At 53.9% G+C, this 18798-nt stretch overlaps 1 protein-coding gene across 3 annotated transcripts; it reads right to left on the bottom strand.

The window, feature by feature from the left end:
* Positions 1-374: 374 nt before the first annotated feature.
* On the bottom strand, positions 375-18733 carry DEDD2 (death effector domain containing 2). Of its 3 annotated transcripts, none has more exons than XM_029926654.1 (5): positions 18632-18733; positions 16148-16515; positions 14542-14664; positions 9876-10016; positions 375-1569 (listed from the first exon to the last, which is right to left on the bottom strand). In XM_029926654.1, exons 2-5 carry the CDS (start codon positions 16473-16475, stop codon positions 1178-1180), a joined length of 984 nt encoding a protein of 327 aa, XP_029782514.1. In that variant the 5' UTR covers positions 16476-16515; positions 18632-18733; the 3' UTR covers positions 375-1177. The 3 variants fall into 3 exon arrangements, with proteins under 3 accessions (XP_029782514.1, XP_029782513.1, XP_029782515.1); XM_029926653.1 differs by lacking the exon at positions 18632-18733 and adding an exon at positions 17129-17241; XM_029926655.1 differs by lacking the exon at positions 18632-18733 and adding an exon at positions 17026-17112.
* Between the last annotated feature and the right edge of the window lie 65 nt (positions 18734-18798).

Genomic DNA, 18798 nt, shown 5'->3' with positions numbered 1-18798 from the left:
AGGAGGACTCTCCAGAAGACGTGAGGCGCCATCTGGACAAGGATTCCAGGCAGAGAACTGTGGCTCATAATCCATTCACTTTCCAAAGCTTTGGGCTAAATAGCTAGCCCACCTCGGTGAATAAAACAACCTTAGTACTCCCAGGAACACACAAGAGCCAAGCATATGCAAACAGGACCGGGACAGGTTATGACCCCAAGGCAGTATTTCCTTTGGCAGATGGGGAAACTGAGGCCCAGAGAGGCGGGCAAGCCTAGGGCAGCAGCGGCAGAGGATACTCCAGCATCCTGCCCTTCCTCTAGCTTGATACTGGGCTCAGGCCCTGATCAGCTCCTTCCTCCAGCCCATAAAGAAAGAGTCCTGGGGAGCCTCGATGCCCACCCTAAGCCCCGATCCAGGGCAGTTTTATTGGCGCCATTTGTAAAAGGCCTTTCCTATCAGCCCCAAGCCGTTGCCTTCCCTTTCTGAGAAGGAAGATGGTTTCTGATCCTGGCCCCATCGGTAACAACACACTTGGGTCTAATGCTGCTGCACTGCGGTGTGACATGCCAGGTGCAGGTCCACATGCCAGTCTGCGGCCAACTCTGGGGAGGAGAATGTGGAGAGCCAGGTCTGTGTATGGAGGCTGGGCAGAGCCCTGGCCAGCTGCAGAGATGTGAGGGCAAGATGAGCAGGCCCCGTGTGCACCCTAGCCCCAGGGTCCAGCATAGCCGGAGTCCAGGGTTGGGGGCAGTAAAATCAGAGATCCTGAGAGAGAAGCCCTTGGGCCAAAGACGTGTGGAGCAGGCCAGGGCAGTCAGGGGAGATTCCAGAGGGGGCAGTGAGCACGTGTGCACAAAGCCCAGGGTCACGGACATGGTGTGCGGGGGGCCTTTGGTGACTGTGTAGGTATGCCTCCCTCCCTTTCCGATCTGCATGCCTGTGCCCCTGGCCTCCTGAAGCTGAGGGAACACACTTGGGGGTAGGGCTGGGGGAAGGCTGGGAAGAAAACTCAGGTGGAAGTGGTTTAGGCCTCAGAGCCCACATCCTGTGGGAGAGGCTGTCAAGGGGCCAGGCCACGTGTCCCAGTCCTCAGAGCTGCTGCAGTGACAGTCCTCTAGGGGCAAATATGGATGTCCTCCAGGGGAGAAAGTGGCCCGGAGACTAGGAGGTGGGTTCAGTCCTGCCAGGTCCAGGATCAAGAGGCCTCAGTAGGGCGCCGTCCTCCCTCCTCCTCCATCAGCAGCAGTCGGCGCCGTCCGGCCTCATAGTCGGCCTCGTCCACACTGACCAGCAGGCGGACAGCCTCCCGGCCCACGGCCTCACGAAGGGCCTCAGTCAGGAACACGCCCCGCAGGGCCTGCAGCAAGGCGCCACTAAGGTAATCACCCCAGAAGGCGTCCAGATAGGAGAGCTCCGAGAACTTGATGTCACACACCACGGAGCCCAGGTCCCGGGAGCGCAGCACTGCGGTGGCCTGCCCAAACACGTCCAGCTGCCGGGCCAGCGCCTGGGGTCGCCGGGATGCCACGCCCTGCTCCAAGGCGGGCCCGTGCTCACAGTACTCTGCTCGCACCCTGAGCCGGATGTCTGCGGAGGAAGGAGGGACTGGTCAGGGAGGAGCCCACACACGACACGACACGCTGTGCGATGGGCCAGGGAGACCGCAACCCTTCCTCCCACAGTTGAGCCTCCTCCAACAGGCTCCTCCCACCCCCCCATGGGTTGCACTGCACCTCCCCACATCCTTCCCCCTTCTGGTAGCCACACCCAAGTATGGGTGACACCTTCACATGGCTTCCCTCCTGTGGCCTGGCCTCTGTTACCTCTTGACCTGGCGACCCCCTCTCCCCTCATGTGCCCTGCTCCAGCCCCAGCACTCGGCTGCACCCCTGCCCACCAGGCCCAGCCCTGCCTCTCCTTCGGCTGGAGATGCTCTGCCCATCTTCACAGGACTTGCTCCCTCACCTCCTTCAAATGCCACCTTCCCAGCAAGGCTGCCTCTAACCTATTTAAAACTTTACCACCACCACCCTGGCACCAACATGCCCAGTCTCCCAGACCCTGCTCCATTTCTTCCCAAGGCACTTAGCACTTTCTAACCTCCTCTGCGCTTTCCCCTTACACTGTCATGCTCACCACCTGTCTTCCCCTGGGAGCCCCCTGAAGGGACTGTTTCATCCACTTGTGCAGCCCTATGGCCCATGGTGGGTGCTCAACGTATATTCGTGGAAGAAGCAACACATGGACTAATGGACCTGCCTTGAGACAACCAGCCTCACCCTTCCTGCTCTCAGGGAGACTCCTGGGGGGCCAGCTACACCACCGGCACCCACCCACCCAGTGAGCACGGCCCAGGAGTCTTTAGGCCGGAACTGGGCTGGCTCTGCCAGCAGCAGGCGCTCTCTTCCCTCAGAGGCTGCTGAGATGGTGGGCTGTAAGCCCGGAGCTCCAGGGAGCCACTCTGCCACCGGAAGGGGAGAGAACACGAGGCCCACTCAGGGTCACCGAAGGAGAGGTAGAAACAGAGCTCCCCACATGAGCCCCAGACCCTTGGATTTTCAGCCTCTGTGTTTAGGCCAGACTGAGCAGAGCTGCTGTTGCTTAGAACCCTGCCCACATCAACCCAGATGAGGCGGCAGCTCCTCGCAGGGCACAGGACCTGGGACTTCCCAGACTGTCCCTGTAAATGTGACCTCAGGCATGTCACCTCCCTGGGGGATTAGTGAACTCCCACCCATGACTCAGGCTACTAACAGAACCTCCTCCCCACACAACACTGGCTGCCCTGAGGATCAGTTGGGAGTGGAAAAGACAACGAGCACTGCAAGCCCATTTAATCCGCAAACACGCCATGAGACCAGCCCTGCTATCACCCCAATTTACAGGTAAGCAAATGGAGACAGAGAAGTGAAGCGATTTGCCCATGGCTGCCTAGCCAGGGAGTGGCAGCCCTCCACAGAGGTCACTAAGCCTCCGAAGCCCCAGAGGACAGCTTTGGGTCAATGGAGACGATTCTAACCCAGGAGCCTTCAGGCACCAGCTGTGCGACCGGACCTGGAACAAGTCACAACCTCTCTGAGCCCAGGTTCTTACCTGAACAGGGAATTCCAACTCTGAAAGACTTAAAAGGATTAAAAAGAGAGCAATGGATGGAAAAGACCTAGCTAGTAGGGTAAGGCGTGCCTGACAGGCGCCCCGAGAACAGCGGACACCAGAAGCTCCAACGTGCCAATGCTTTAGGCAGGCCACGAGGTGGGGTCAGCCTTGTGGGCAGGGGCTGCCAACCCATTCGACAGATGAGGAAACTGAAGCTCTGGAAGGGGAAGGGCCATGCCCCTGACTCCCTTCACCTTTCACAGTGTCTGCCACAGAGCACAAGGTGGAAGACAGGTCTCTGCTCCCCCAGATAACTTCTCAGTACCACCCACTTCCTCCTCCCACCCCAAACCCCAAACCCTTCCGCTTTCAGCCTGGAGGGGAACCTCACCCACTCAGCTGGAGACCCAAGGAAACCTACCTGACCTTGGCCCCTAGGACTTCCCACAGCACTCAGACCCAGCTCCCTCCACCTAAGAACCACCTAAGACCTCTGGGCCCACATCCTTGCCTCCCATGAGTGTCTGACCATGCCCTCAGTCACTGGGGGCCAGGGAGCAGGGGACTGGAAGGAGCAGCACCTGTCTAAGGCCACACAAAGCAACTCAGTGGCAGAAGCACAGAGCCAGGTGGCGGAGTCTGACAGACCTTGAGGCGAGTCCCGGCTCTGCCACTCTAGCTGTGGGGCCTTGGGCATGTGACCTCACCTCTCTGAGCCTCAGTTTCCCCATCTGAAAAACATAAACAGACAAACAAGAGGTCCCTGCTGCATAGTGCAGTCATGAGGGTTAAATAAGGCAATTCATGAAGCACTTGCCCCAGGACCTAGGACACAGAAGGCACCAAGAAACAGGAACTGTGATTTCGATACCCACCTCTCTACCCCACAGCCCGTGCCCAGGCCTGGCCTCCTCTTGCTTGGGCCCAAGTCAACCTCCTCCCTCATCTGCTCCTCCAGTCCCATCTGCATTCCACCATGCCCTGCCCTCCAGGCAGAAGGGCCATGCCCCCAGCACAAGCCTTACTCACACAATGACCTGTCCACCTCCTCTACCCCACCAAGGCCCAGCCCACAGAACCACACGTCCATTGCAGGTGAAACCCTCCCAGATTGCCTTTCTCCTCAGCGCAGATCGGCACTCAACCTGGGGCAGAAACCGTTCACCCAGAGCTTACCCCCCAACATGGTGGGTGGAAAGACGACAGGACCAGGATGGACTAGTGTGTGTCCCATCCATTCTTTCTTTCAACAGATACATTTACAAAGTGCCAGGAATGCCGGGGTGACGTGCACGCCCCGCCACAAGTGGGCCTGGAAGTTATGAAGCCCCGGTTAGGAAGCACCTCTCCTGGGCCAGGCCCTACCCAAGGGCTCTCCCAATCATGGGCCCCAAACCCCCATAGCACTTTGCTCAACCCCACTGTCAAATGAGGAAATCCTTCATCAGACCACAGGCCAACCTTGAGTCCGGAACACGAGAGTGTGGTACACAGAGAAAGAGGACAAGGAGACCCCACGAGGAAAAGAGGACCTACACGAGCCACCCCTGCATCCCTGGGCCTCAATCATGGGCACCGAGCTCAGTTTCTCCTTCAGTCTTCACCAAAAGGACTGAAGGGCAACAGCTGACACGTACACGGTAGTTACCACAGACCTACATGCACGTGTCACATTTATTAATGCTCTGATTATCCCTGCAACCTCATATGGGAGTGCTATTACCTCCTTTCTGTAGATGGGGAAACTGAGGCACAGAGGATGAATCACCTGCCTAAGGCCACACAGACAGGAAATGGCAGGGCTGGAACTGCAACCCGGGTGCCTGGCTCCAAAGCCTGAGCTCTTAACTACCCCTGTCCTGTTTCTGCCACTCACACACCACCACACAGAAACCTGGAATTAAAAGACATCCTGAGGGCCACGAGAGAAAATTAGAGACAGCGAGGTATAATTTAGATTGTAATGATCAGACAGACCCTCTCTAGGAAATGACACTGGAAGTAAAATGTGAAGAACAAGTGGATGGAGAGAGAGAAGCCAGGTGAGTGAAGAGCAGCATTCCCGGAAAACGTCACGGCCCACACACCACGTCCGGAAGCAGGAAATGTGCTCGAGGTGTTCACAGGCCGTGGAGGTGGAGGCATAGCAGGACCCCCGAGGAGGGGCAGGCACTAGGGCACGACTGGAGGGGTGGGGCTGAGCCGGTGGGGCAGGGAGTCCGGGGCCCCCAGAGATGACCACACCCCTCCACACCTCCAGGGCCTCCTAACATGGGGCACCTGCTCTGCTCTCATGGGGCCGCTTTGGGGACGACACGGCTGGATGAAAGTCAAGAGAGGAGGCCAGTGCCTGGCACATGATGAGACCTCAGAGGGCCTCAGGAAGGACGTGACCTCAGGCGGAGACGACTCCAGCTGCACTGCGGAAGCGGCAGGGTGGTCAGGAACAGAGCCAGGGTGGGAGTCGGGGAAGGCCAAAGGTGGCCAGGCCAGCACAGAAGCAGCAGACATGCGGAGAAGCGGACAGCCCGGCGCAGGTGCACCACTGCCAAGCAAGGCCACCCGTGCAGCCGGGACTGGGGGCTGGTCGATTCGTTTCCTCTGACCACAGTCCCTCTCCACTAGGGCAGCTGTGCAGAGAGGCTCCCCGCCCCCAGAGCAGAGGCTGTGGCTACACTGTCTTAGTGAGCACAACTGCTCTGGCTTCCGACACTCAGGTGGGCCCCAGCACCCCCTCTTCCCCCCCCCGCCCCTCTCTTCTGGGGCAGAATGAGACGCAGGGGGAAATAGGAGAGGACTCCCAACCTGGGACCAAGGAAGGGACAGCACAAGGGAGAGGCAGCCAGAGAGCGCTGACAGAAAACCAGCAGGTGCTGGCTTTACGAAGGAGGCCCTGGAGGTGCGGAGGGGTGAGGTCACCTCCGGAGGCGGGCACTCCAGGGCCAGCACCACCCTCCTCTCGACACAGTGGCACCCCATCCCTTTAGTCTCTTCCTCAAGACGTGACAAATGTCAAGATTCTACTGAACAATAAGCAGAGGCTGCCACCGAGCCAACGGCAGTATTACCTGCTTCCGGACAGAAGGATGGAAGGCTGCAATACCACCTGGGGAGCGAGCTTGAAAACACAACAGAAACTCAAACCAGAACCTGATCGGGCCTCTCCAGACCGGACCACCACTCTTCAGGAAATACAGACACTAGGAGAACACATTCAATCCACTCTACTGCAGGATGCAATTGGCAAACTCCGGTCTTTACGAACCTACAGAAAAACTACTTTCAACCACCACGAAGCAAGGAGGGCGAGGGAGAGAAAACGACAAAACGGGGAAATCTCTGAGATCAGGAGAGGCCTAGGAGAGCCAGCACTCATGAGACAACTGGATCTTAGGGCACTAATTAGACATTCGATCCTAAGAAACTGGTTTTATTTTGGTGTGTGTGTGGGGGGGGGGGGGGGGGGGGGGTGTGTGTGTGTGTGTGTGTGTGTGTGTGTTTGTGTGTGTTTAAGAATTCTGATCTTTTAGAGATATGCAGCAGAAAATCTACAGATGAAATAACAAGACAAGACACCTGAAACTGACTCCAAAACAACACGGATGATGCAGCAATATCAACCACGAGGTGACAGCTGCTGAAATCGGGGGAAGGCGGGACAAGGCTCACCATGCCACTGTATCTGCCTTTGTACCTTCTCCACGAAAACAGGGAATACAGCAAAGCTCATCCTGTTCTTCACATCCTCTGGTTGCTTTCCATCATTTAAAGAAATGAGGGGCACCTGGGTAGCTCAGTCCGTTGAACATCTGGGCATGATCTCATGGTTCATGAGTTCGAGCCCCACATCCACTCTGGGCTGTCAGCATAGAGCCCACATCGGATCCTCTGTTCCCTCAGATTCCCACCACCTCCCCCACTTGTGCTCTCTCTTTCTCAGAAATAAATAAAACAATGGGACGCCTGGGGTGGCTCAGTTGGTTAAGAGTTCAACTTCAGCTCAAGTCAGGATCTTGTAGTTTGTGAGTTCGAGCCCTGAGCCAGGCTCAGACCATGGAGTCTGCTTCAGATTTTGTGTCTCCCTCTCTCTCTGCCCTTCCCCTACTTAGACACGCTCTCTCTCAAGAATGACTGAATAAACCTTAAAAAAAGAAAAATAAAAAAGAGTCGGATGGTTAACTGAGCCACTCGGGTGCCCCAACTGCTTATCGTATGGACAGGGTCACTGAGCTGACAGTTCAGAGCCTGAAGCCTGCTTCAGATTCTGTCTCTCTCACTCTCTCTCTCTCCCTCCCCCACTCATGTTTCGGTCTCTTGCTCAAAAATAAACGTTAAAAAAATTAATAAACAAATAAACATTAAAATGTTCTTTAAAAAAATGAGTTACGTCTCCCCTTTGCTCCTGACTCCAGTCTCGCCAGCTTCCTCGCCATCCCTCCATCACCACCAGCTCACTCAGACCTTGGCACCTGCTGTCCCGTATCTAGCCCTCTTCCCCAGCCATCTACACGCTTGCTCCATCTCTTCCAAGGGGGCTTCTGAGACCACCCTACCTTGAACACACATCTTAACTGCATTTTCTATCACTTCCCACCCCTTGCCTCGCCTTCTCCTCTCAGCTGCCACCTGAAGTTTCTGTCACTTGGCTTTCTCCTCCCACCAAACCACGCACCCTGTGAGCACAAGCGCCTCCCATCCCTGCGGTGCCCAGCACTCAGGAAATGCTGAGAACACACCTGGGGTAAAAGAAGGAAGTGACGTTGCCACTCTGCACAGTGGGGCCTGTCACCCTTACCTCAGCGCTGGCTTGAAAATTCATGGCCAGGTGAGTAGCCTGCCCAGCACAGTGCCCAAGCTTAGGGTACTCCAGACATCCTTCTCCTGGGGAAACCGGGAGTTTAGTCTAGTTCTACCCCTCTGGGGAGGGCAGCTGACTAGGGTTTAATCCCCAAAGCTGTCACACACCAGGAGGTGGCAAGAATAGCAGGTCACTCGGGGCTGGAGGACCCTCTTTCCACCTTTGGTACTGGGCCTTGTTAAAGGTGAGCCATCCCAGGGGCGCCTGGGTTAAGGCATCCAACTTCAGCTCAGATCATGATCTCACAGCTGGTGGGTTTGAGCCACAGGTCGGGCTCTGTGCTGACAGCTCGGAGCCTGGACCCTGCTTCTATTCAGTGTCTCACTCTCCTTCTCTCTCAAAAATAAACAAACATTTAAAAAATTAAAAAAAAAAAAACAGGTCAGCCACCCCAGTTTTTTCAGAGGCAGCCACCAGGGCCCTACCGGGGAGAACCTCCCTCCAGCCCCACCCTGCCCAGTGAGTCAGCAGTCAGACCTGCTTCCAATCCTCCCAGCCACACCCTAGGTAAGCACCTCCCCACCGCAGCCCTGCCCTCAGGGAAGAGACCTGAAGCCTCACCCGGCCACAAGACCCTTCCCCAGCCTCAGCTCTGCAGGCTCCCTAGGAGGCAGTGACACCCTCCCGGTGGCTCTGGTAATTACTGCCTGCCTCTGGGGACAGTCACACAGGGCAGCCACCCCCACAAGCTGGGGGCTGTCAGAGGGCACTCGGCACTGGTATCTGCAGCCTCCTGTGATGCTCAGGGGAGGAGGAACCAGAGAGGGGCGGGCCCACACCCACTGGCACCCGCCTACTCCCCTTAGGACCTGGGAGACCTTCTCGAAGGCAAGGTCTAAGCAGGAATCTCCCCGGCTGAATCTCCCCACCCGTCCCAGCACACCTTGTTCGTGCACCCCTTCTCCCCAGCAGAACTTCCCGGGGCCGGACCTTTGTCTGCCCGCCCTGCTTGGGCTGTGCAGCCTCTTTACCCGATTCCCGGCTTTCCTTTTTTTCAAGCTTCTCAACACATCCCTGGCAGAGCACACGCTACAGGCTCAGCACAGGTCCAAGCTCTTTATAAACTGTAACTCGTTTATTAACTGATCTTCCAGGTGAAGTCAGAGTCCCGTCAAAACCAGGTGTCAGATCACCTCAATCCTCTGCTGAAAACCCTACGTAACGCTCACTGTATAGAACAAAACCCCAGCTCCCTTCTCCAAGGCCCGCCAGGCTCCGGCCGGCTCCTCCACCCACCCCTTGCCCTCTGTTCACCGCACCATCTGAAACAAGCTTCAGTTTCACTGGTCTGTCACCCTACTAGAAGGTCGCCTCCCCAAGGGCAGGGACCTCACTGCTATTCCTGTCCCAAGCTCGCTGCACAGGAACGGCAGAAGCAGCACAAACTGGTAAGTAGCACCCGGCATGGGCCCCAGGCCAGGCCCCGTTGTGAACACTTTACTCATTTTCTCTTGTCACAACCCAACTTGGAAATCACCATTACGGGCCTCATCTTACACAAAAGAGTTCAGTAACCTGCCCAAGGTCAGACACCTCTATTTAAGTGCCAAGGCCAAGAGGTGAACCTGGAAGCCTGTCCCAGGATCCTCATTCTGCCCCTGTGCGGTATTTCCACCACTGCAAAAAAAAAAAAAAAAAAAAAAAAAAAAGACTAGAACGCAAAAACCTGTGAAAACATTTACTGGAAAAGCAAATGAAATTGAGAGCAGGGAATGGTCTGTAAAGGTTTCCCGGAGAAGGTAGCACATGTGATCTTCCAGCCACGGACAAGATGGAAGCAGGCAAGATAGTAACAGGAGGGACACCGAGGTCCAGATGGACAGAAGCCGACGCCTACCCACTAGGTGTGGGCACTCCAGACGAGTGCCCATCTCTCCCACCCTCCGTGCAGCCTGCCACGGCTCCGTGCGTGCATTCGCTGAGGCCTGCAGACACCTACCACAGGTCACTTTGCCTTCAGAGGCAGGTCTGGCTGGCTCCTGCTGCTGCGGGGGGGTGGTCGGGGCCCCTCTGCGCCGCCGCCGGGCACCACTGCTGGGCCGGCCCCGGCTCCGCCGCTGCCGCTTGGTCGGTGGGGAACCTGGGAAGGGAAAGACAGCATGCTGAGGACCAGGATAACAGCACTGAGGCAGGTGCCTGGAGAAGAGCTCAAGGCTGGTCTCCAGGCCAGGAAGACGCTGGGTGAGCCCCTCTGCTTCCTGGGCCTCGATGGCGCTATGCATGAAAAGGGCAGCTGGGGTGCCCGGGTGGCTCAGTGAAGCATCCGACTCTTCTTTTTTTTTAATGTTTGTTTATTCATTCTTGAAAGAGAGAGAGTGAGTGTGAGCAGGGGAAGGGCAGGGAGAGAGGGAGACACAGAATCTGAGGCAAATACCAGGGTCTGACCCTGACACGGGGCTCGAACTCACAAACTGCAAGATCATGACCTGAGCTGAAAGAGGATGCTTAACTGACTTGAGCCACCCAGGCAGCCCAAGCATCTGACTCTTTCCGCTCAGGTCATGATCTCACAATTCGTGAGTTCGAGTCCTGCCTCGGGCTCTGCGATGACAGTGTGAAGCCTGCTTGGGATCCTCTCTCCCCCTGCCCTGCTCACTCGTGTTCTTTCGCTCTCAAAATAAAAAAAATAAACATTACAAACAAACAAAAAAAAGATAGGCAGTTAAGTACAACCTAGCATCATTTAAAAAGAGCATCCCCCCACCGCCAGCAGTCCCACATGTGACCCTGAAGAAACCCCGCACACTCACACCAGGAAACAAGCCACAGGGACATTTTATAACTAGCTAAATATGAAAACATTATAAACATCTGACAAGAGACACAGAGTAACTTCCTGGAGTAGCCTTTTTAATGAAATACAGCAAGGTGTAATACAAGGGTCTAAAACTGGCTACATTTTACATAAAAAAGAGACAAACTAAGAAAATGTACATATTTGCTATTTTTTTTTTAATTTTTTAATGTTTTATTTATTTTTGATACGAAGAGAGACAGAGCATGAGAGGGGGAGGGGCAGAGAGAGAAGGAGACACGAACCAGAAGCAGGCTCCAGGCTCTGAGCTAGCTGTCAGCACAGAGCCTGATGTGGGGCCCGAACCCACAAACGTGAGATCTGACCTGAGCCAAAGTCGGAGGCTTAACCGACTGAGCCACCCAGGCGCCCCATATATTTGCTATTTTTATAAGACTAAAGATATATAGGAAATAACGAAATTGGTTACCTATTCACTAGGGGGTGGGGGCAACAACACTGGAAATGATACTTCTAAGAACATCTTTCCCACATACGTTTTTGAGTCATGTAACTGTTTTACATATTCAAAAAATTAAAAAGAGACCAAAATAACACCAGCCATAAAATTAAACAGAAACAAATGAACCTAGCTATATATATATAAAATTAGTAACACAAATGAGAAAAGAATTATTTCAAGTAACTTGGAAGAACATTCTGACTGTAAACTCTCAGTGGGATACACTCCTAGGACAGGAAGAACCACAAATAAACGGTATGCTTCCTTCAGTAGATGGAGTCAGCAGTGGTACTGACGTTGTACTTTCAAAGCTATTTTATGATTGTTGTAAAATGAAGCAAATAAATCCATTTTCCCAATGTCATTTAAAAAAAATTTTTTTAGTGTTTTTAATTTATTTTTGAGAGACAGAGAGAGATAGCACAAGCAGGGGAGGGTCAGAGAGAGAGAGGGAGACACAGAATCTGAAGCAGGCTCCAGGCTCTGAGCTGTCAGCACAGAGCCCGACGCGGGGCTTGAACCCATGAACCATGAGATCATGACCTGAGCCGAAGCCAGATGCTTAACCGACTGAGCCCCCCAGGTGCCCCTTTCCCAATGTCATTAAGAACCAAAATTTGTAGGGGTACCTGGGTGGCTCAGTCCATTCAGCATCCATCAGACTCTTGATCTTGGCTCAGGTCATGATCTCACAGTTCTTGAAATTGAGCCCCATCTTGGGCCCGACCTCCCTCCCTGTACTCACTCTCTCTCAAAATAAATTAAAAAAAATTATTTTAGAAAAAAAAGAATCAAAATTTTTAATGTGAAGAAAAAACTCCTTATAACATTAATTTTAAACTGAAAACACTAATAGTTTTTTTTTACTTTTTAAATTTTATTAATGGTGGGTTTTTTTTTTTGAGAGAGAGAGAGAGCGAGCGAGCGAGCGCAAGAGACAGAGTGAGAGTGAGCAGGGGAGGGCAGAGAGAGAGGAAGACACAGAATACGAAGCAGGCTCAGGCTCCGAGCTGTCGGCACAGAGCCTGACACAGGGCTCTAACTCATGAACTGTGAGACCATGACCTGAGATGAAGTCCGATGCCTAACTGACTGAGCCACCCAACTGCCCCAAATAGGAATTTTTTTTGAAGCAGTCTCTAGCTCTGTTTGCTAAAAGAACTCAGAAAAACGTGCACACTCAGGACCCAGGTCTTGGTCTCTACATGCCAGTGCCTCTAAGAGAAACCAGGCTTCTGGAAACAGCAGACTCCAGGCCTCGGGAAGGAAAAATACAAGCTGAATCCCGGGCGATGTGCAGTGACACAGAGCAGGAAGCCCAAGAATGATGGCGGTAAATCAAAAAGACAGCAGGCGCTAGTCAATCTGAACATCAGGAAGAATGACTACCGTATTCTAACGCAGTAAATAAATAAACAAACAGTAATACTGGAATCCATAGTGAACTCCCCCACCCCCAAGACAAGAGAGAGAGAAAAGACAAACTTTTTTTTTTCTTAAGTAGGCTTTACACCCAGTGCAGAGCCCAACAAGGGGCCTGAACTCATGGCCCTGAAATCAAGATCTGAGCTGAGATCGAGTTGGATGCCTAACCAAATGAGCCACCAGGCACCCCAGAAAAACTCTTGAAAGACTGCCTGCCAGCTAACAGACATCGAAAAAAGAATAAGAAAATCACCATTTTGTGAACACCAATGTGATGACTGGTTCAGGCAGAGATCACCAATGCAGGCTAAACACAAGTGCCCAAGTGTCATCCTACAGGTTATTTACTAACCGTTAAAAGGAAAAGAGTGCCTTTACAAAGAACAAATACGGCAGACACCACCTTAACCAAGTGATCGAACTTGCCCACTCACAGCAAGAAAACCAGACCTTAAGACTTCCGATGTGCTCCAGGGCGAAGCACACAGCATCAACGGAGGAGCATTCCTGCCAAAACCACGTGGCCTGAATCTCACCAAGCTTCCTGAACCACTTTTGTGGGGTTTTTTTTGCATCTTACCTTCACCTCACTAAGCTATTAGTCCTGGAAATTACTCTTCTTGCCACACACATTTCCGTGATGTTCAACTTTCAAGTTATAAACTATAACCAACACCCAGTAGCTGTTGCCACACTTGTCTCCTGGTGTGAGTATGTGGGGGCTTCCCACTTCACAGGAGACACAAGGGACAAAGGAACCAGTTAAATGACACTAGCAGGAAATTATCATACACTTTTGAAACAATCAGGACAGTCTACAGAACAACGGGTCTGACCAGGTCAATAAGGCCACGGATGTCATGGGAAGAAAGGAAACAAATACGGGGTTAGGGGGAAGTCTGGGTTCTAGACTACGAAGTTAAGGAGACCTCATTGAAAGCAGAAGAAACTCAACTATGAGTGGGTCCTGAAAATGGAGTCACTCTTGGGGAGATTTGAAAATGAACCATTAGGATATCAGAGAATTAGTATTTACCTTCTCAGGTGTGACAATGGTCTGGAAGTGATCCAGGACAATCTCCTTATTCTCAAGAAATGACTATGTAGAGAAAAAGTGCCCGGATGGCTGTAACTTCCATTCATGGAGTTCAACTAAAAATCCATCATTACGTGTACACACACATAAAGCAAAAGTGGGGTAACGTAGGGGCGCCTGGTGGCTCAGTCGGTTAAGCATCTGACTTCAGCTCAGGTCACGATCTCACAGTTCGTGGATTTGAGCTCTGCATTGGGCTCTGTGCTGACAGCTCAGAGTCTGGACTCTGCTTTGGATTCTGGGTCTCCCTCTCTCTCTGGCCCTTTCCCACTTGCATGCACATGCGCATGCTCGCTCTCTCTCTCTCTCTCAAAAATAAACATTAAGAATGTATGAACTTAAAATTTTAAGTGGCAAAAATGTTAAAATTACTGAATCAAGGTGAAAGATATGAGCATGTTCACTGTATCCATCTTCCAAGTTCTCTGTATGTTTGAAATTATGTTTAAATAATTCAGGAACTAGGGGAGAGGAGATAGCATAAATGAACTGGCACGGCAATTAAAAGCCATCAATTAAAGGTCCTCGACATGAGTAAGTCTCAGAAAGGGATCCAACAAAGGCAGCCACGTGAAGAATACCCACCACGTGATGTCGTTCGGATGAACTATAAAACCACAACAAAAATTCCATATGTTGCTTCTGAACACATGCTTTTGTAGAATACACACACACACACACACACACACACACACACACACACACAGGAATGCAGAGACAGAATGACCCCTTGGGCCCCTTCCTTAATGGGCCAGGACGGAATGGGTTCACCAGGGTTCAGAAGGCAGAAAGGGATGCCGCCACCGTGCCTACCCGCACAGGCTCACCTGTCTCCCACTGACCCTGCTGGGCATTTGAGGTACTGCTTGACCGGCGACGGCGGCGGCGGCTGCCTTCTGTCCTCTTCGAGGAAGAGCTGGAGGTGCCATAGTTGTAACGTTCCGGAGACACTTCACGGAGAGAAAAACAGAAAGAAGTATTCACAGCGTCTGGCGTCCTCCTAGGCCCAGCCTGCAACTGCCCCCTGGAGATAGACTCCTGCTCCACTGGGAGCCCAGGTGCCCCAGAGGTCGGAGCCCAGACATCCGCTCCCTCTCAAACGCTTCCTGCCCAGTGGGTGCTAGATGCCTACAAAGAGACAGACAGACACATGACCCCCCGGGCACCCCACCCCGTCTCTAGCAGCTCCAACTGTCAGGGTTACTCTGTAAGCCAAGTCATGGTCAAGACCCCTGCGATGTTGCCCCCAGCTCTCTCTGAGGCCCTGAGGACTAAGCAGGCTCCCCAAATCTTCTCGTAGCCTAACCCCTAGATACATTTTTCCAAAAACACTGTCAGTTCTTCTCCAGTGGTGCCTTTCTCCTGGTCTTCCTGGGCAGGGAAGGTCACAACCCCCCTCCCCAACTGTCCACTGCCCTTCTAATAACCCAGCCAAGAGCTCAACAGCTTGACACCAAGACACACAAGGGACTCCTGTCCTTAAACCCTTGACTTCCTCACCTTCTTAGGACTGCTCCTCCAGGAGTGCTTCCCTCAGAGGTTTGAGGGCATCATCTCAGAGCCAAGCCAAACCTCCTCTAAATCCTTACTCCCACACTTTCCACCTGTGTCATCGCCAAGCCCCTGTGTAAAGCAGCTTCTTATCTCCCTGTCTGCTCTTGCTTCGTTGGGTCCCCTCTGCTCCTGCCACACTGGTCTCTGATGACACCAGATTCATTCCTGACCCAAGGGGTGAAAGCTTGTCTTTCCCAGTGCCTAGCATTTTCTCCCGTGCGGTCTACGCACAACAGCGGTACGGCCTCCGTTCAAACATCATTTTCTCAGCAAAGTCTTCACCAGTTACCCAATCTGAGGAAGGCCGCCTTCACTACACACCACTGCCTGTTTTCTACATTGTTAACTTTGCTTTAACCTTTTTATAAGCGTATCTAAAAATAAATTATCTGCCTTAATGGCTGCTCCTCTCCGCCCACTAAATATAAGCTTCATGGAACACTTGGTCAGTCCCAACACCTTGTACCTCCTGCACTCAACACACAGGATTCAGTTCTTAAATGTAGGCAAGCTGCTTAACTCCTCTTAACCCTGTTGTTTTCCCTGTATGGTGGGGACACCAACAGGACTTCCTCATGGGATTACTGGGAGGATATAAAGGATAGTTCATACGAAGGGCTTACTGCTGTGCCTGGTATGAAATAAGGCCTCCGTAAACACTAGCCACAAACATCACTGATGTGGCCAAATTCCTCAAACACCTCTCCGAAACCATGCCGCCTCCCTCTTGTGTTCCTCTTTGATACTCTGGGAGGGGGGGCGGGACAGGTTGGGACATAGGCTGATATGGTTCTGTCCATATCAGAGCAGTCATGGAGGCCCAGCGAGAGGAAGGCCCAGTCCCCACCGGAAGTCTGTCACCCTCCCATTCCACCTTACCTGGCCGGCGCCGCTTGCGCGCCAGGTGCGGCAGCAGGTCGTGGCGCGCCAGCACCCGCAGGAGTTGCCCCAGCAGCCGAAGGTTGCTCTCATCGCACTGACCGCGGCGCTCCAGCTCCAGCAGCAGCTCCAGGCCGCTTCGGGCGCGAGCCAGACCGCCGGCCGCGCCGGGAGCCTCGTCGAGCAGGAAGGCCAGCAGCTCCAGCTCGCACTCGGTCAGTTGTCCGCCCACCACCTCGAACATACGGTGAAGCGACAGCATCCCGTAGTAGTCCAGACATTCATCCTCCTCCCAGCTCGGGGCCAGGGTCAACCCGGACAGCGCCATACCCGGGGGAGGGGGGGCGGTACAAGCTCAGAACCAAGGCCTAGAACCCACACAGAGGAGAGAGGGCAATGGTCAGCGACGCGGAGACCCGGACCCCACCGCTGCCAGAGCGTCTCCCCCACGCCGATCCGCCCAGGAGAGCTACCTCCACAACCTAGCCTTCTCTGCCTCCCCCTCCCCCAGAAAGGAATGGTATCGCCCGAGGTCCCCTAGTAACAGGTCGAGACGCTAGACCCCGCTCGTCCTCCTACCAGTCGGGCCGACCCAGCCCGAACGCCCCTCCTCAGGTGGTATGTCCCGAACGAGCTTCCAGACCCGACCAAGTGATTCGATCCGAACAAGCGCGGGGGCCCATCCCAGGGCCCCCTGCCAACTGTCCTTTGACTCTGAGTAGCACTGCCCGGACGTGCCCCTTGGCTCTGGCCAATGGTACTGTCCGATCAGCGCCACGACTCCACCCAAATGATACCTTCCGAAAGCGACCCTCTGCCCCCACAAGTGGAGCCGACCAAAGCAGCCCTTCGCCCCACACAGGTGGTGCTGCCCCTACCCGAGCCTCTCGCCCTGCAAGGGCGGCACCGCTCTTTCCCCGACACCCAAGTGATTCCATCTACCCGCCACCAGTCGCCCTCTAGGCCTCCCTGGATCCTCACCGGGTTCCGGCGTCTGACAACTCCTGGGCGACGGCCGCAGCCACTTGTTTTGGATCTTTCTGGCACCTTCTCTATTATTACGCCTGCGTCACCTCGCCCCTCCTCCTTCCCCCTACTCGCGCAGGTGCGACCGCCACGCCCCTTCGGCGCAAGCGCAGAGTGAAGCTTCTAAGGCCCACCCACTCCGGGCCCGCCTCCAACCGTAGCGTCTAGCCTGCCGGTGATGCGCCTGCGCAAAGCGAGACCGATTCCGCGTCCGAGCTGGATCTGGCACCCGGTTACAGGGTTTTTCTGTGAGCCCGTGACTTAACCCTCCGGGTCCTTGTTGCCCCCATGTCAAATCCGTCTCATGGACTACAGTTCCATCCTAATCATGACCTAGACGCCCACATTACCACTGCTCCCAGCTGCCCATGGTAAAGGACCACAATCCCGACAGTCCTGGCTTCAAACAGTGCCTAGGCCCCTTTATGATCAGGACTTGGACGCTCCATTAGACTGCACCTTATTCCTAACGGCAACCAGGAACTTACATAACAACTGTGCCATCTGATGACCCCGATTGAAATCGCCTTTCATCCAACAGAAACCCCCATATCCCTGATCAAGATCAGGAAGTTCCTAAATCTCATGTTAAGAACTAATACCTCCTTCCCGATTGCAATAAACTCCTCTATCCTGACCGTGCACCTCCTGATGGCATCCATCACGGTCCCCCATTACAAACACCGTGTCCCCGTCTCAAACGCCCCCAACACTTTCCAATCTCTGCCCTCCAAGGTCACAGGACCTTCCGATACCCCCACCCCTTCTAACCTGCACCTACAAGTTGCACTCTATCAAGATAACCGGAATCCACGCTGAGTGTGTCTGAGCAGCTCCCCTGAGGCGGGGCCTTGGGCGCGGTGCCTCCCCCCCCCCCCGCCCCCCACACACACCTTGGTGACTCAAGGCGAAGGTCCGCAGGTGCCTTAAACCAAGTCCCCCCCCCACCCCCCTCGGTATTATCTCCCCTTGGAATGCAGGAGACTTGTGTTCTAACTAGCACTGGCTCAGCACTGTCTCTACTTGGGCTGCAGTAGTGAGCCTGAAAGAGTCCCTCCCTCTGAGGGCAACTGTCACCTATTGAAGCCCAGTGAATATCCTTAAATCAGCCAGAAGAGTGGGAGGGAAGGGAAAGCAGTTTAACAAATTGGAAAGGACTATGTCCATGTTACATGGGTTATAGTGAGCACCCACAGTATATCAGGCCCTGTGCTGAGCGCTTTTACGTGTTTGATTTCACCCAATCCCCTCAACAGCCTTTGAGGTGAGTCAAGCCCAGTTTACAGAGGACTAAAAGTGACGCCCAGAGAGAGGAAGTATCTCAACTGTGTCTGGCTCCAAAGCTGTGCTCTCGGAGATGCTCAGCCTCTTCAGCCATGAAATAACACCTCTGTGAAGGTCTCCCGCCACCCAGTCCCCTCCATGGGCCCTCGCTTTCCAATGACGCCCACTTCTCACCGCTTAACTTTCTGATTCTTGGCAAAGCAGCCCAGGAGAAGTGCGCAGGCGCCTGTCTGAGGCCCGACTCCGCCCACAGGGCAGTTGCGTGCGTGGAGAAGCTCGCGGAGCCCCGCCTGAGCGTCAACACGCTGGCGCCGGGGCGCGTGCCCTCTGCTGCCGACTGT

This window comes from Suricata suricatta, chromosome 16, assembly GCF_006229205.1.
Source record: "Suricata suricatta isolate VVHF042 chromosome 16, meerkat_22Aug2017_6uvM2_HiC, whole genome shotgun sequence".
NCBI classification, from domain to species: Eukaryota; Metazoa; Chordata; class Mammalia; order Carnivora; family Herpestidae; genus Suricata; species Suricata suricatta.
This window is presented reverse-complemented; position numbering and strand designations above follow the sequence as displayed.

Bases quoted from the DNA above. Each gene is read 5' to 3' on its own strand.
- DEDD2 (XM_029926654.1), bottom strand. From the start codon at position 16,475: ATGGCGCTGTCCGGGTTGACCCTGGCCCCGAGCTGGGAGGAGGATGAA. The intron at 14,665-16,147 runs GTAAGGTGGAAT...CTCTCCGTGAAG, and splicing joins GCGCAAGCGGCGCCGGCCAG to TGTCTCCGGAACGTTACAAC. The intron at 10,017-14,541 runs GTGAGCCTGTGC...TTCCCTTCCCAG, and splicing joins GCAGGGTCAGTGGGAGACAG to GTTCCCCACCGACCAAGCGG.